The sequence below is a fragment of the Maniola jurtina genome, chromosome 23 (assembly GCF_905333055.1).
Source record: "Maniola jurtina chromosome 23, ilManJurt1.1, whole genome shotgun sequence".
In the NCBI taxonomy this organism is placed as follows: domain Eukaryota; kingdom Metazoa; phylum Arthropoda; class Insecta; order Lepidoptera; family Nymphalidae; genus Maniola; species Maniola jurtina.
The window spans coordinates 8,021,013-8,039,445 of record NC_060051.1 but is presented as its reverse complement, the minus strand read 5'-3'; the positions used below and the strand labels follow the sequence as shown (position 1 = coordinate 8,039,445).

The 18,433-nt window shown below is 34.9% G+C and overlaps 1 protein-coding gene across 11 annotated transcripts in view; it reads left to right on the top strand.

The window, feature by feature from the left end:
- Nucleotides 1–18,433, top strand: part of LOC123877317 (trehalase-like) — a 79,854-nt gene that overhangs the window by 38,810 nt on the left and 22,611 nt on the right. For all 11 annotated transcript variants that reach the window (XM_045923942.1, XM_045923943.1, XM_045923941.1 and 8 more), the window contains 9 exons: nucleotides 163–275; nucleotides 2,052–2,207; nucleotides 3,545–3,710; nucleotides 4,317–4,469; nucleotides 5,458–5,535; nucleotides 6,826–6,938; nucleotides 7,664–7,830; nucleotides 8,383–8,553; nucleotides 9,028–9,243. In XM_045923942.1, the coding sequence (XP_045779898.1) occupies nucleotides 163–275; nucleotides 2,052–2,207; nucleotides 3,545–3,710; nucleotides 4,317–4,469; nucleotides 5,458–5,535; nucleotides 6,826–6,938; nucleotides 7,664–7,830; nucleotides 8,383–8,553; nucleotides 9,028–9,243 (1,333 nt within the window). The remainder of the gene's footprint in view (nucleotides 1–162; nucleotides 276–2,051; nucleotides 2,208–3,544; nucleotides 3,711–4,316; nucleotides 4,470–5,457; nucleotides 5,536–6,825; nucleotides 6,939–7,663; nucleotides 7,831–8,382; nucleotides 8,554–9,027; nucleotides 9,244–18,433) is intronic.

The following is an 18,433-nucleotide window of genomic DNA, read 5'->3' as shown; positions in this document are numbered from 1 at the left end:
GTGAATAGGCATCTCCTCAAAAACTGGAGGGGAAAACTGATGCTGGAAGGGTGTTCCATATCATATCACTTCGCCTCCTCATATCATTCGCTTCAAAGTGCAGTTGCATCTTTGATTGAATAAGGTTCAAAAAGCTTAGTACCCGTTCTGTTCTTGTTCCAGGACAGATTACAGGCCAACGAAGGCGGAGATCAGGAGGTTTGTGGATGACAACTTCGATGTCGAAGGCTCCGAGTTTGAGGACTGGCAACCTTTGGATTGGAAACATAACCCTGGTAAAGAAAATTTTTATTTGATCACTATAATACTAGGTACAATAATCTTAAAACTAATTTAATTAATCTACATAATATTATACAGTATAAAAGTCAAGAAAACCCTAGTAACAATTTGGATGTTTCGTCCGAAAAGTTTCAAAGACGAGACACGGGCCCAAAGTTGTATTTGTAACTAGATGATTCCCGCGACTTCATCCGCGTGGAATTAGGTTTTTCAAAAATCCCGTGGGAACTCTTTGATTTTCCGGGATAAAAAGTTGCCTATGTCAATTTCCGGGACGCAAGCTTCCTCTAAACCATAAATCCGTTAAACGAATGGATCTTTAAGTATCCCGTGGGAACTCTTTGATTTTCCGGGATTAAAAGAAGCCTATGTAAGCTAACTATGTACCAAATGTCATCAAAATCAGTTAAACTGTTGGGCTCTGAAAAGCTAGCAGACAGGCAGACACACTTTCTCATTTATAATATTAAGTATGGAAGTATGGATTGTTTATGGATTAAACTTTATACTTTGATGTAAGATTTTTTTACATCTCTCGCTTGTTATCTCCCAAAGCCACCATGATCCAAACTAATCGTTCTTCCCTGTGTACTCAGACAACACGCAGATAAAACAGCTTTTATAAAATAACAAAGGTCTGGCCTACGCTGGCTCTTAGTCCATAATGATTACGATGGATTTAATAAACTGCATTGCGCGATTATCCCCAGGCGGCCCTATCTTAATTAACTAGACCCCCAGTAGACGAAAGTAATGCATATTGATAACAAAAACCTAGGTCAATACATATTTAAGTGATAAGGAGTGATATTTATTACATAGTAATGTGGATAACATGGTCGAAAGTTCACGTTATTTTCCTTTTAAATGCAATTTAAATACACATTTGATTGATAAGTATGTATTATGTTTATAATGTAATTAGTGTTTAACAGATTATACAATGTTATTGTGTACAATGTTATTGTGTGTTATTGTGTATTCTCATAGTGCACATATTTAAGTAAATAATATTGGGGGTCCATTATATTATGTACTAGCGGATGCCCGCGGCTTCGTCCGCGTGGATTTAGGTTTTTAAAGATCGCGTGGGAATTGTTTAAGTTTCCGGGATAAAAACTTGCCTATGTCAATTACAGGAACGCAAGCTACCTCGGTACCTTTCATACAAATCGGTTAAGCGGATGGGTTTTTGGGAATCCCGTGGGAACTCTTTGATTTTCCGGGATAAAAAGTAGCCTATGTCCGTCCCCGGGATATTTAAGCTAACCCTGTACCAAATTTCGTCAGAATCGGTAAAACTGTTAGGCCGTGAAAAGGTAGCAAACAGACGTATAGACAGACAGACACACTTTCGCATTTATAATATTAGTATGGATATTTTAACAATTTTGTCACATTTTAACAATTTTATCAAAGTTTAATAATTCCATTACAGTACAACCAAATTAATAATGCGCATAGAAATCTTCGTCACTGTTTGGCAACGGTCGTATGATACACATGATATTGACTCCTATTTGTTTATAACAAGGTGCAAAATTCGTCGTATTCCCAGAAACACCCGAATCATTGAATCGTAAGAGCCCTAAACAATGCACTTGCATTTTGCACCTTGTTATAAACGAATAGGAGTCAATATCATGTGTATCATACGACCGTTGCCGAACAGTGACGAAGATTTCTATGCGCATTATTAATTTGGTTGTACTGTACATTATTTTTTTTAATTTTTTTTAATTTTTTTTATTATAATAATTCCATTACAGCCTTCCTGCAAAGGATAAAGGACCCGTTGCTACTGGAATGGGCTAAGAGTCTGAACGAGCTATGGCTGAACCTAGGCAGGAAGATGAAGAGTGAGGTCAAGGAAAACCAGGATCTGTACTCCATCATATACGTCGACCATCCTGTTATTGTGCCTGGTGAGGAAAATATGTTATTTATATAAATACTAGCTGTCGCCCGCGACTTCGTCCGCGTGGTTTAGGTTTTTCGAAATCCCGTGGGAACTCTTTGGTTTTCCGGGATAAAAACTAGCCTTTGTGCTAATCCAGGATATTATCTATCTCCATTCCGAATTTCAGCCAAATCCGTCCAGTGGTTTTTGCGTGAAGGAGTAACAAACATACACACACACACACAACACATACAAACTTTCGCTTTTATAATATTAGTGTGACTAGCTTATGCCCCCAACTTCGTCCGCGTGGATTACACAAATTTTAAACCCTTATATTATCCATAGACCTACGATTTTTCGCTTCGATATTATCCACTTAGGGGTTGAATATTCTTAAAATCCTTGCTTAGCGGTCTACGTCATAATTGATATCTTAATGCAAAATTTTAGCCAGATCCGTCCAGTTGTTTTAGCAGGGTTTTGATAGATCAGTCAGTCAGTCATCTTTTCATTTTCCTTTTGTACATTTAGATTAAGTAATGACGATTAACGTCTGCGACTTGGTAGGCGTGGATTTAGGTCTTTAAAAAGCTCGTGTGAACTGTTTGAGTTTCCAGGACGCTGTTCCAGGATAAAAAGAAGTCTTTGTAAACATAGGCTAGAGTACAGGAAACAGGCACGTTTGTGATTGGTTGGTCACGCAAAATCGTTAACACCCACTGAATTTTTCGTCTTTGTATAATGACAATGGAATTAGGTAATAGAGAGAGTCTTATAATAACTTTTCTCCGTGGGTAGAGTATAGCGTCGTGACAAAACTCAACCTTATTTACTCATGTTCTAAGTCCTATCATGCATTTGACCAGTTTTTAGGATTCCGTACCCAAAGGGTAAAAACGGAGCCCTATTAATGTCACTGTCTGTCTGTCCGTCCATCTGTCTGTCTATCCGAATCATGACACAGGTCTCTAGCTCGTGGACGGAATGAGTTACAAACCTGAAATTTTGGTATTTGGTGTAGAAGACCCAAAACCAAATATTTAATTAAAAACTCAATTATGTAACGTGAACGGGAACGTCGTCGCGTCACTTCACCACTCTCGTTCTGACAGGTCTATGGCCGTCAACTACTATCTATGGCTAAGTTAACACTCAGCGTACATTGTTTTCTAATTTTTGTGTATCGGTCTCTCTGTGTGTCTGTGCTCTTTACAAAGGTTTTTGAAAGGCGCATTTGGAACCCTAGTATCTTTTAAGTTTACAAAATCAACTTACAATTATATTTTTAGGGAGGCTCCCATACAAGAAAAGGGAGCCGAAAAAAAAAATTTTTCTCATCCTAGCATGTGGAATTTCCAGGCGGGCGTTTCCGGGAGTTCTACTACTGGGACTCTTACTGGATCATCAAAGGACTGCTGCTGTCGGAGATGCATTCAACTGCCACTGGCATGGTCACCAACTTCCTCAATATCGTCGACAAGTACGGCTTCATCCCCAATGGCGGCAGGATTTACTACTTGATGAGGTGAGGATTTGGTATCAACTTCGACAAGGCTGACAGAAGGATTCAGCTGGGCTGGGTAATCTTTGCAAAGCTACTTTTAGTCTTCGATAACGCAAAGCCTTAAGACCAAAGCCTTCAATGAGTATCCTACCTGTGAAATGGTGAGTCTTCTACTAATGACGTATAAAGCGGAACTATGGAGTGTGGACACCAATAGTTGGCTTCGTTCACGAATTGAATGTCGTTCAGCGTGCTATGGCGCGAGGGTATCTATGAGGCTATGTTGGGTATCTCTCTCAAGGATCAACAAAATCTTAAGCATCGTAGAACAAAAGGGACCAACATAACTCAAAGAATCATCAAGCTTAAGTGGGCAGTTAGTGGAGGAACAACTTCGACAAGGAAACTGACAGAAGAATTCAGGATCGGATGAGTGCGTAACCGCTCTAACTGAATTTTGTTTATCGCTGCCCTAAACAGTGACCTTATACTTATGTTTAAAACCACTGGCAAAGGTTTTTAAGCCAGGATGCCAGCCAGTAACACTTTTGCTCCACATAATACTTTGTCGCCTGACAACTCGTCAGGTAGTTGTTACGTCCTTAACTTTATAATGTTTCCTTATAGGTCACAACCACCCCTCCTCATACCAATGGTGAAATTGTTGATGGATGACATCGGAGACAAGGACTTCCTCGAGCAGCACATCGGTACTATGGATAAGGAGTTCGATTTCTGGATCAAAAACCACACGGTTGAAGTCGAATATAATGGAAGAACGTAAGTTATTCTTATTCATTGTTATCATTAAACTAAAGCTAAATATATACAAGTGTAAATTAAAAATTTATAACACACCCGACAAGTTAAGGTTACAGTAAATAGAAAAGAGCTGATAACTTTCAAAAGGCTGAATCGATTTTCTTGGATTATAGCTAAGAACACTCTCGATCAAGCCACCTTTCAAACAAAAAAAAACTAAATTAAAATCGATTCATTAGTTTAGGCGCTACGATGCCACAGACAGATACACAGATACACAGACACACAGATACACAGATACACATGTCAAACTTATAACACCCCTCTTTTTTGGTCGGGGGTTAAAAAAGAAAAGGCAATTGACTGATTGACTGACTGAATGACTTATTTATCAACGCACAGCTCAAATTACTGGACGGATCGGGTTGTTTGATATGCCGTAGACATCCGCTATGAAAGGAGATTTGAAAATTTCAACCCTAAGGGGGTAGGGCTTTGAAATTTGTGTAGTCCACGCGGATAAAGTCGCGGTAGAGAGGCTAGTAACTAGTAGTTCATATTATAGAAGGTTCCTCAAAGGAAAAGTAAGTGAAGATTTTACTTCCAATACCTACTTATCGCTATCTCGCTTCGACTAACAAATTAGAGCGAGAGGTCGGACCGCAGGGGTGCATGAGACACCTGTCAACATAGTGTCAATACGAAAACCTGGGGTTCGATTGCGGTAAAATGACAGCTACAATGTTACGATCGCAATCACTGCTGATTGGTTGACGCTCGCTCACCATTGGCTACAATACATTGATGCTACAAAAATACCATAAATTCAGCCAATAACAACAATTGTGGTTGTAATAGTGATTGATGCAGTTTTTCCTGAATTGACTGACAAAAAGTGTCTGTCGTTTTGTGTGGCACACCTATTCCAGCGTACTTGTATATATCCATTGCAGTGTACCACATAATATAGGTCATCGATTTACATTATAAATCTTCTACATTACAGATATCAAATGACGCGGTACTGGGAGCAGTCGCAAGGCCCAAGACCAGAGAGTTACAAAGAAGACATAGACGTTGCTAGGTGAGATTTTTCATATTTAGAGTACTTCAAAAGGAAAAAAGGAACCCTTATAGGATCACTTCATTGTCTGTATGTCCGTCTGTCAAGAAAACCTATAGGGTACTTCCCGTTGACCTAGAATCATATTTGGCAGGTAGGTAGGTCTTATAGCACAAGTAAAGGAGTTATTCCGAAAACCGTAAATTTGTGGTTACATTACAAAAGGCACGATAGACCGACAGACAACAAAGTGTTTCTTTTTCCCTTTTGATGTACGAACCCTAAAATTAAGTAAATTGTAGCACAGTGAAACTTCTTTTATTGTTTTGTTACATATTGACTTACACACATTATTTTATTGATATTTTAAAACAGATAGGACACGTTAAAGTAGTTAAAACTTGTAGTTAACAGAATAATGAGTGTTCATAAGTTTTATTAGTTCTTGAAATTGTCGATAAGACACGGAATTACATCCTACTAATATTATAAACGCGAAAGTTTGTATGTATGGATGTTTGTTAATCTTTCACGCAAAAACTGGGCGGATTTGGATGGGAATGGAGATAGATTTATACCCCTATTTAATTTATAGGCTACTTTTTGAATTGAATGAAAATCATTGAGTTCCCACGGGATTTTTAAAAATCTGTATCTACGGGAACGAAGTTGCGGGCATCAGCTAGTATAATCTATACTAACTAATAAATAAAATTGGAGTGTCTGTCTGTAATTTCGAAATAACTACCTCATATTAAGCTCATATGGTTATTTGAACGATACCAACACTGAATCACACGTTTTTAAAATTTTTGTGTCTGTCTGTCTGTCTGTCTGTCGGTCTGTCTGTCTGTCTGTCTGTCTGTTTGAAAAGGCTAATCTTTGGAACGGCTGAACCGATTTTGACGGGATTTTTACAGACAAGTAGAGGATTGACCAGGGTGTAACATAGGCTACTTTTTTAACCGACTTTCAAAAAGGGAGTTGTATTTTCTACCTATGTACACCGAAATCTCCGAGATTTCTGAACCGATTTGCGTCATTTCTTTTTTAATCGATAGAGGAACTTTGCGACATTGTTTCATAAAAAATTTGGAGTCCAACTCCTCAATCCTGATGCTGCAGGGGATCTGACCAATCCACGCGGGCGAAGCTGCGGGCATCAGCTAGTAAAATAATATAGTACAATGTCAAAATATACCGAGCGCCAGAAAAACAATTTTGCTGTATCTATTGCTATCTATCGGCAGTTCGCGGGTAGTAGTAGGATTTTTTTGTGCTGCTTAACATTATCATGTTTTTCATTTACAGACATTTTGACACGGTAGACAAAAAAGAGGAACTGTACGCTGAACTGAAATCCGCTGCTGAATCTGGTTGGGACTTCTCTTCTAGATGGTTTATACTCAATGGTACTAATAAAGGTTTGTGTTACTTTTGTAAACCTTTTTGTATTGGTTCTATAAAAAAACAAGTAGTTCTATCCATTTTTAACCCCCGACCCAAAAAGAGGGGTGTTATAAGTTTGACGTGCCTGTGTATCTGTCTGTGGCGCCGTAGCTCCTAAACTAATGAACCGATTTTAATTTAGTTTTTTTTGTTTGAAAGGTAGCTTGATTGAGAGTGTTCTTATCTATAATCCAAGAAAATCGGTTCAGCCGTTTGAAAGTTATCAGCTCTTTTCTAGTTACTGTAACCTTCAATTGTCGGGGGTGTTATAAATTTTTTATTTACACTTGTCTTCCCATATGTTTAAAGAAAAGTGTCTTTCTAATAACCATTTGCCTTATTTTGTAGTTTTAGTGATTTAGTATTCTTCAAACCCGCATTGTATAGTGTGGTATAACTTGCCAAATTCGGGTCAATACCCCACCTACGACGCGGCATGGACTTCGAGTGGCCTATTTACGGAACGTTCGTTGACCTCTAGCGTCATTCAGAGTCAGAGTCTAGGGTTCCGTACCTTAAAAGGAAAAACGGAACCCTTATAGGATCACTTTGTTGTCTGTCTGTCTGTCTGTCTGTCCGTCCGTCCGTCCGTCCATCCGTCTATGACTTGCCTTCGTTTTTGCTAGGATTCTTGTTACACACTGTATTATTCAGTAACTAAATCCCTCTAAATAACTAAAGTAAATGCGTTACTCCACAGGCAACCTCACAAACCTGAAGACGCGGTCAATAGTACCAGTAGACCTAAACGCGTTCATGTGCTGGAACGCTCAACTGATGGCAGAGTTCCACGAGCTTCTGGAAAACTTCGAGAAAGCCAAGTATTACAAGACTATGCACGCAAAGTACAAGGAGGCTATCGAACATGTAAGTTATAATACATAAAAAAAACAGACTTTAATGACCGCAAACACTAAAAAGTAAAAAATAATTTTTGTTTCTACACGTGTAATGTATGTATGAAGTCGAGCGAGCATAATAAGAGAATCTAGAAATCTAGGAATCTAGAAGTGTAAAGCTCGCCGGACTTCATACATACATTACAACATTGTTGGGCACAGATCACAACTGTGCCCAACAAGAAAAAGCTAAACTATTACAACAACAAGAAAAATGTGTTTTGTTTCTTCCGTTCGTATTTTTTGCCGTCAAACAGAAAGCCGTTTGTATTTAACTAAATGACAATCTTCTCAATTCTGGATGATGAAAAGAAATATTCAACATTTTTTTTAAACAGAATATTAGCCATACTAATCATGATTAATACTCCCCTTTCCCCTCCAATTAGGCGTAAAGCTTGTGCCAAGAGTGGGTACGATAATAGTGCAACAGGTGGGGTTTGAACCGCCGACCTTTCGGAATTCAGTCCGCTCCTCAACCGTTGAGCTATCGAGAATTTTCGAATGGCGTTTGTTACAGGTTCTATGGCACGAAGATGTAGGAGCGTGGTTGGATTTCAACCTGGAGTCCGGTAGACGGAGAGACTACTTCTATCCGACCAACATCGCGCCACTGTGGACTGGCTGCTATGACGTAGATCGCAGCGATTACTATGTCAATAGGGTCATCAATTATTTGGAAAAAGTTAAGGTTGGTTAATTTTCCTTTAATTTTTTATGGAACTGTCGCTTTCTCTATCGATTAAAAAAAATACGCAAATCGGTTCACAAATCTCGGAGATTTCGGTGTACATGGGTAGAAAAGTACTCTCGTGACTGTCAAGGACACCTTGTACCTATTACTACTATAGGGTACTTTCCGTTGAGTTGGAATCATACGGCAGGTAGGTCTTATAACACAAGTAAAGGGAAAAATCCGAAAACCGTAAATTTGTGGTCACAAAATTTAAAAAAAAAACTGAATTGTGTTCATGAACAAATCTTTACCAGGCGTGGATTGGTAACAACTTGTATGTTTTTTTTTTCATCTTAGTTTATAGGGTGAGTAAAACTCAATTCTGAAGTACGAATTTACTCTACCAATGGTTTTCTGTTTTTTTTTGTTCTGTAGTAGACAAGAGCCCATTTATTAGAACAATCAGAAACTCAAACTTTGTTTCCCCAGGTGGACGTCTTCGAAGGTGGTATCCCAACTACATTCGAGCACTCTGGCGAACAATGGGATTACCCCAACGCGTGGCCTCCTCTTCAGTATATGGTGGTGATGGGGCTCGATAACACACGCAATGAGCAGGCCATGCGTCTCGCCAGCGAAATGGCCACAAAATGGGTGCGCTCCAACTTTGAGGTCTGGAAACAGAAAAAGGCTATGTTGGAAAAGGTAAGGCTAATGGAGTGTTAGGTATAGGTTCAAAGTAGGTGCTTCGTATGAATAAAACCACGCAGAGGCACACACTATAGTTATTGGAAAGCGAAAGACACATGTTTACATGGCAGCGATCCGAATGCAAGAGAGAAAAATAATGGTCGACTGACTGACTGTCATACGTTACAGATTAAGTTTTGTTGGTTTTGCCAACAAGGGCTATAGTTTTCTTACAGGTTAGCGTTTTCACAAAGTCTGACTTTCCCTACTAGCTTGACAGAATGCGTCGCAATGAGTGCGATTTTTTCGATTGAAAAACATTAGTATCTATAGTGTCCAACACTCCAGCAATCACAACAATTTCATAACCACGGTATTGTGCTGTGGCAAACCAGAGCTTCTAAAATGAACTTCTAGAAGTGTTGTTCCTTACCCATACATATTTTGCTATTCAACAAGTGGCTTCCACAATGAGCAGCAGAACAGAGCTTTCAAAAAGGTCCACTGGAGGTGTTGATTATGTTTTGGCTTTTTAGAACTGAACTCTCTCTTTATCTATAAGCTCTATTTTCTTACCAAACATTATAATAAATTAACTTCACTAAAAATAACTTTTTTCGCGGTTTCGTTTCATACCTATAGTTTATATTAGGTTAGTTTTAAAAATTTGTAAGTGTAACTCTGGCTGAATAACAGCTCGTTCGCACAGGCTGCGTAAGCGTAGACGTAGCGTTGTAATGTATGGAACTGTATGAGACGTAATGCATGCAGTTATGTATACGGATTCACGCGCGTCACTACGCACGTGTCACGTGTACGTGCTGCATACGTAGTTGGTGTGAATCGGCAGTAGTGTTGAATTGGGGATTCTGTATCAAAATTGGTGGGGATTTTGGATCACTCTCGCTACGCTCGCTCGCTTCGCTCGCCGTGATCCAAAATCGCCACCAATTTTGATACAGAATTCCCCAATTCTAAACTACTGTCCTCAACAACACATTAAATAAATGGAGTGTAGCTAAATCCAAGCAAAAATTAATCAACTATCCGTATTTTGAACAAACTATTCACATGGTTTAAGAACGAAATATTCATTCTATTTGCACGAGCAAATATGGTGATAAAACTAGATAGGTACTAAGAAACCTTGAATTTTAAAATTACTCTTCAAATGTAATATTTTTACAACATGAAAAACAACTATTTGGCTATAACAACCTACACCAAATATTGTGTTTTCAATACGAGTATAATCAGTAAATTAAATAAAAGAAGCAGGTATATGGAAGTTAAACAAGCATATTTAATCATCTAAAACTTTATTATTCATACACCACTTTTTTAAACAAGTTACATTTTTCAGCGCACAGATGGTCGGATGATAAACACAACTATATATGTCAGAATGTGAATTATACAACTCATACAATGTTAATAAACGAGGACATCCTTTATCTTCTAAATTATGTACGTTAGGATTACTTAATATATCTTTTAACCATAACTGCTTTTCAAGGCCTTTACAATAAATATCATTATTTTTTAAAATATCTATTAGATGGTATTTATAGGTCTCGTAAGGCACGATTCCCTCGCTCCATAATATTTTTCTATTCTTTTCAATCCATTTAACTTGTTTCTTTTCTGTGTCTGTTAGCCATTCATAGGGATATGGCGGTTTTATTAACAAAACTTGAACTCGATCACTATACACTATAGCAATCTCTTTAGGCAGAAAGTAATTTTGATCATTTTTAAAACCTTGAACGTCCACAATAATTTTCATGATAGTTTTCGAACAATGTTACTCAGCGGCCTATACTCCACAAGACGATCGTTTATGATTAAACAGTAAGCGCTGGTATTGCTTGGAATTTCCTGAGACGTTTCTATTTCCAGACGAACATCAACTGGACCAGTTTTTAAATTTTCATTTTGTCTGGAACAATCTATGACAAATAAAGGCGCTATTTCTTTAAATGTATGAAGATCAAGCAGTGGATCAATAGGAAGGTTGTAAAACGACTGACGAAACTTGGTGTACATGTCGTATAATATACTGTATTTATTTTCCTCAAACTTGAGATTTAAAGCATCATACGGATAATAGTGGGAATTCAGGAATAATGTGACATTGGTTAATGTACAATGATCGAATATTGTGCTGTCTCTGTTTTTAACGTTTTTTCTATTAGTTTGCAAACCAAATATAACATATCGAGGTTTTTCTAATTGAGAAGCAGTCTTTAACGCCCATGAATGTTTGGTAGTTTTTGGCAATAATGGATATTCATACAAATCCCAATTTCTAAATGCTATTTGTACGGGATTATCTTTTTCTAATTTCCTTAAAAGTATTAATCTTTGCTGATCTGATACTTTAATATGTGGTACTCGCCATTGGATTCTCTGTATATCAATGTCTACAATATCATCGCTACCCATGACAACACTATTTATGTTAGTACTACCTCTGTTAAGTATGAGTTCATGTTTACAGTTTATTATTATTTTATTGTAGTCTTCAGCAAAACCTAAAATCTTATTTAAGGGTATCAAAGCATTAAAATTTCCATTTTGATTTTTAAATCCGTCTATATTCCAACCCCAAGCAGCAGCCGCTTTACTGTCACCGCTATTCATTGAAATGAAAGATTTTATGGTTGTAGTTATTCCAGCATTTCTAATACGATCGATTTCAACACCATTCATTTCGTATCGGATATCTTGAAAAAGAAATGCAATTGCATTATTACTGAAGTCAACACTTTTCTTTTGAACTTTGCCAGCTTGATCTTTATGAGTCACCGAAACTTTTCCTTCAATGTAAATGGAACTGGCTGATGGTAACACGTAAATATCTTGCTGGTGAATAGGTATCCGAATTTCATCATTTTCATTGAAACTGTTATTGTATGGATTATATGTATGAACCTCATAACTCTCGATAGAGTTATCGAATTCAGGTAATTCGTTGATCTGAAGGAGGCTCATACTTTGAAGCCGAGGGCTTTAAGAAATTGTTTATTACTCTGATGAATTTTTTTATATACTCTAACACGTCTTCTTTGTTTTACACTTTCCTTGGTAATAACTTTCTTAATAGTTGGGTTATACTCTTTATAATAATTACTTTTGTTAAATACGATCATTTTGACTTTTTCAAATGAAGACACAAAACAATAGTTTCGCCCTTAAAATTTATATTATTGCCTTCCAAATCCAAAATTTTTATTGTTATTGATGAAATTATCTTTCTTTTGACCGGAAAATATATCACATTACTTGGAGATTCTATAAATCTATGACCTGGAGGAATGTTTGGCACAAACTCATAAATAATATGTGAAGGAGAACCGTTAGTGTACGAACTCTGTACAAGATCACATTCGATCCTTATGACAGACAGTGGTAGAATGTTAACGGATTCTGTAGATTCATGCCATTTATTTGCTTTTAGTTTTTCGTTAGAAAAACCTAGCATAGGTCCAATACTATTTTCTGAATTAAAGTTTATAGTTTCAGTACAGTACAAAGAGCATGTCATTGTATTGATGTTAGATTTTATTTGTAATTCACAATTTTCAACTCTTTCTTTTAGGTATTCATACAAATCTTGTAAATCGTAAGCACCTGGTTGAATAAGAATTCTTTTTTTCTCTTCTCCATATTCAAACACATTATTATTATAGTCTACATTTGGAATTGAATTAAATGCAGAAAAATATACTAAGCCACACTCATATTCGTCTTCCAAAATAAGAGGAGGGGCGTAAAATGATTCTAGAATAGATTTTTCACCCACGATCGTGAGTGTAATAGACATGATGGTTAAATGAGCTTACATATTTTTGTATCATCTATTTATTTTCAATTTTTATTCCAAAAATTAATAAGAAATTTGATACATAGATGGCCACAGTTATAAGAATTAGATCCTTGATAATTGTCATAATTATAATTAATATTCGCTCCCACATATTTTACAAATTCTTTAGGCGGTTTCAAATTACCATAACTATCAAAGTATTCAATGTAATTATTTATTTTTGCATAGGCTACCCAATGAGTTCCAGGATTTTGAGAGCTATCTAAGTTGATGATACCACACTCTTTTTTAAAAGGATATTTTGGAAGTTCATTTCTCATAAATACACCTCTGAAATAAGGAATATTTTTTGAAATTTTTAGAATATCCAAGTTACTTAGAGCACGATTAGGTAGCCGCCGAATCAGTTTTTTTCCTTTGCTGTGTATATTCCCAAACCATTACCATAGGGCTTTATAAATAATCCTTTTCCGATACACAATGTTTCCATCTTCTCGTTATGTCTCTTTAGTTCTTGAAATTTTTTTTTCATTAAATTAATAGCATTGACTGCTTTCACTATACTAGCAGTACCACCCGCTAAGCTGCCCGCGGCAGACAATCCTGCAAATATGGGGACTAGTGGCAAAACCCCACCTGTCTTTGGTATGGGTATTATACGCGGTACATTAACTGAAGATGTCGCTGCTAATTCCTTAGCAGCAGCAAGAGCTAATTCGATTGCAGCTTTTTTGCATTTAGGTTTCAATTTATGGATATGTTTTTTCGCGCGAGATACAATATCCTTAAAGCTTTTCTTAAAACCAGCACCAGAATTACTTGTTTTCAAATTGTTAGATTTTCTTCTCAAAGTCATTTTACGCTTGGATGGTTGTTTCTCCATTTTTAATAAAAGAGAACTCTGCTCAGTATCGTAGATAATAAGAGACTGAAAGTTGTTAACATAAAATGTGTTTATAAAAGATTTAGTTTATCTATCCAACTGTTTTCACTAGGCGGCAGACCTAACCATTTGACATATAATTTATTTCCTTTTGTTTTTAAAACCTTTTCAATAAGATATATATCAGGATGTTTTGTTTTTTGTAATTCTTCAGTATAGAATGATCCTAAAATAGGTCGCTGTCTTGCATCTTTTAGAAGGTAAGTAATTGGATGAGTGTTTTGAACTTGAGCTATATTAAAAATTTCAGTTGACCAGTTGGGAGTATATCCTTTGTCAAAAGTTCCTTTGTATTTGCTTATTCTTACATAATCTCCAATTTTGAATTTTGAACGTTTCTGCGATGGTGCTGATAATTGTAGTAGTCTGTATCTTTTTAGTATATTTTGTTTATTCTTTTCATTAACTTTATCTGGAGCTGTACCAATTGTTCTGTGAAATGTGGAGTTATATTTTTTCATGATGTGCTCGAGGGTTCCATCATTCCATTTGTAATTCCCTTGCAAGCTAAATTGCTTGTACATTTTAGTTTTCAACGTTCTTATAAATCTTTCTACTATTGACGCCTTTTTAGTGGAATAAGTGGAATAATGATTTATACCGTATTTTTGTAATAATTTTTTGAAACAACTATTATAAAATTCTGTTCCTAAATCAGTTTGTAGATTTTTGGGAACACGACCTTTTTCTAGTAACTTACTAAATGCTTCAGTCACAGTTTCTTTATTTTTAAGTTTAAGCGGATATGCCCATGCATACTTTGAAAAAGCATCGATGACTGTTAAAATATATTTATATTGTGAATTATCTTTTGAGAATGATTGCATATCAACTAAATCGGCCTGCCATACATCATCAATGTCTTTAAGTATAACATGTCTTCGAGGAAAATTTTTCCTAACATTTTTATGTATTTCATTTACTACACTATCTTTGCTCATTTTTTGAATTTACGACTTACACCTTCTATATTCCTTTTTAGACTATTTATTTCTGATTTTAACTGCAACAATGTTTCCTCTACTGTTTTTAATCGTATATAGAGCCCATCTAAGAATTTGTCAACATATAGTTTAGTAGCACAGTCGTTTGGGTCAATGGGTGTACCAACATGTTTGATGATTTTATGTTGAGCATCAAAGATATTTTCTAAGGCAGAGCTATCCATTTTCAGTTTCTTGTGTACATGATGACCAAACTTGTTGACATTCATGTTCAACAGTGTTTATAGAACTAAGCAAAAATGTAACCAGGTTTTATTTTTATATACTTATTTTATTATACCAGCTTCTTTAAGTTCTTCAATTATTGATATAATCTCATTGTCATGACTAGTGTTGCCAGCATCTTTTGAAGCAATTAAAATTTTCAATCTATCTACTAACTCATTCGGATCATCCCAGTATATGAAATCTGTATTTTTTTTCAAAGTTTTAAGAGTTGGCATAAAACCACCTTGTTTTTTTTCTTTTAATTCACTATCAGTAAAGAGAGGTTTCACAATTTTAGTATATTTTGTCCCTTTATCGCCTTTAATCTGATTCGTAGGGTTATAATCTCTCCTATGTGCACTAGTATTGCATAAAATATCTTTATATACTAATTTATCTTGATCAGATACAATCTTTACATCTGGTTTACTCTGAAATAATAATTCTGCCAAACCTGGGGTTACTTCATAGGATCTATTTCCTATTTTAGCCATCATATTTTTGCTATGAGCATCACCATCTGAAAATGTTACTTTTGTATTTCCAATCATTAAATTACTATTTTCATTACGTACACCAAAAGGTACATTCAAATTATAGATTTCATTGCTTTTTTCAGGCGTTGGAGATGGAGTATAGAATTCTTCGATTTCTTCAAAATTTTGGGTAGAAGTTATTGGTTTTGGTGTTACATAATTTTTATCATCATTTTCTATGTTTTTAATTTTATCAGAAGTTGAAGGTGAACATGTATCTGGTAAATCATGGTGACTATTGTTTTTATTTTCTTTTTTTTGCAATACTATGGATTCTAATGGATCCGTTATGGATTTAAAAAGTTTGCGCCTTTTTAGTTCTAAATCATCTTCTTCTTCACGCATTTGTTTTGCTTTCTTTTTGATGGTTTCAATTGATTTAATTAATTGTTTCTTTACAACGGCTTCCATTTTTAAATTAAATATGGGTAGGTATTCTTACCAGTGCTCTCATTTGACTGACTAAATTTGTGTCTCGTATGTGGTATATAATTGTAAAATTGTTAGTCGAATTTCACGAATATGTCAAATGTTTTTCTGTACCGACCGTTATTTAGTTCGCAATCTTTGTTGATTGATAAAAACATAAACGGATCTTTCCAAATACTTGCACACAATTGTTTAAAGACATGCCAGCTCATATCAGAATTAACATGTTCCTTATATATATGTTTTAAGTTTATATCATCTTGCTTGAAAATAATTAAAAAGTTAACATTGTCACGTATTAATTGCTTAGGAATTTTTGAATATGTTTGGGTCAAGTAAAAGCAATCAATTTGTTTGTGTCTGCCCATCGAAAAATAATTTCGAATATTAACTTGATTTTCACAAGTCACGTCGTCAAAAATGAAAATAGAATTTCTTAAGGCTTCAGTTGGCGAAATAACTTCTTCACTATTTTTGAACATAATAAATTTAACATCTGGAGTATTTTGAAAAACTTTTTGTAGGAAACAATATTTAGATTGAAAAGTGGACTTTGAGTAAATATAAACATTTTGGAATTTAAGTCCATTTTCGTGCAATAATAAGTTTATCATAATATTTGTTTTCCCACAGTTGGAGGGTCCGCAAATTATGCATCGAATTGTGTTTGGTAGAAGTTTACTATGTCGGCTAAAGCATGGTGGTGGTGTTTCAACATCTATATAATTTATTTTTAATGATTCAGCCTGTTTTATCAACTTCATATTACTGATTGATGATAATTTTAAAAATGCAACTTATTAAATAACTTCATATTATTGCTAGTTGATTTAAATTTTAAGGTATTGCTTGTAGGTATCACATTCGTGTTTCACTTCGCACTTGTCTAGCGCACTATTATTTGTCGATGATTATATTAAAATGTAGGTATACATTTTAATTTAAACCTTGTGATAATAGTATGAAATTGAAATTCGTAAGAACTTAATATTAAACAGGTTCTAACATGTCGCTAGAGATTGCATAATGCGGACGAATGTCATACAAGTATATACAATTGTTTTGAAAACTTGACTCCATAGATTTGTTACTAAACAATTTTCATTCCCAGATCTTCTCACGCAAGGAACTCACTCGCTTCTGGTTAGTGAAAAAAATTACTTATATAATATTTTGACTGTATTCTTTTCTATTTTAGAATTTGTTTATTGATATTTTTATAAATGTTGTTTTATTGTTATATTTATAAAATTTTGTATTTTGTTACAGCATCATGTCGGACTTTTATTTCACGGATGACGAAAGAAACACAAGTATGAATAATCCATTTTATGGAGCTCAAGACTTGGATGCTATTTTAGAAAGAGAAGAAGAGAATAGATTGAAAGCTTTACGTGAGCAAAAAAATAATGAAACACTTGAAAATAACACCAGTTTGAAAACCATAAAAAAGAAAAATAAATTGTCTTTAAAAAAGAAGCTTCCAAAAATAGATCATGTGATTTCACCAGCTCCAGATTCATCTTTTGTTATACGGAAAAATAAAGCAAAGGGAAGCCACATTATAAAAATTGAAATACTTGAAATTGATAGTAAAGAACAGGAGAACAGTGCAAAGACTAATTTGAGTGTACAGTACATAGTGAGTGATAATTATGACAATATGATGGATGCTACAGAAGATTTAATTAATAGGATTATACAAAAGCTAAGTGTGCCTGAATAGTTAAATTTAATATTATTTTATTGTTATTTTGCGATTGTAAAAATAAAAAGCATAAATGAGTTCTAATTAAAGTATAAAGTATATTTTATATTTTCATATCATGCAAGTAAGTTGTAGTCCGAATATTTTCCATTAAGTAGTAAGTTTTTATAATACGTTAATCTTATGTTAAGTACTAAGTTTATGAAGTAATGTAAATAATTGGTTGAATTAATAAAGGGAATATAAAATATGTTGTGATTTTATTTGAAATAAAACACTGTGGTAAACTTAATCAAATTTATTAAATGCTAAATTACCATTAAAACTAATATTAAAATTAGACACATAAAAATTTGTAAAATACATAGGTACTTAGCATAATATTTTTACTAAAGAATCGTGCTGTAATGCCCCCAAGGCAAAGTTTTAAAATCATTTTCCATTATTTGCCTTTTATTATCATCACTATTTAATACTAATTTATTAATTTTCTGAGTAAAAACCTGATGATTTTTTGATCGTATGACAAACATATCATCTCTTATATTT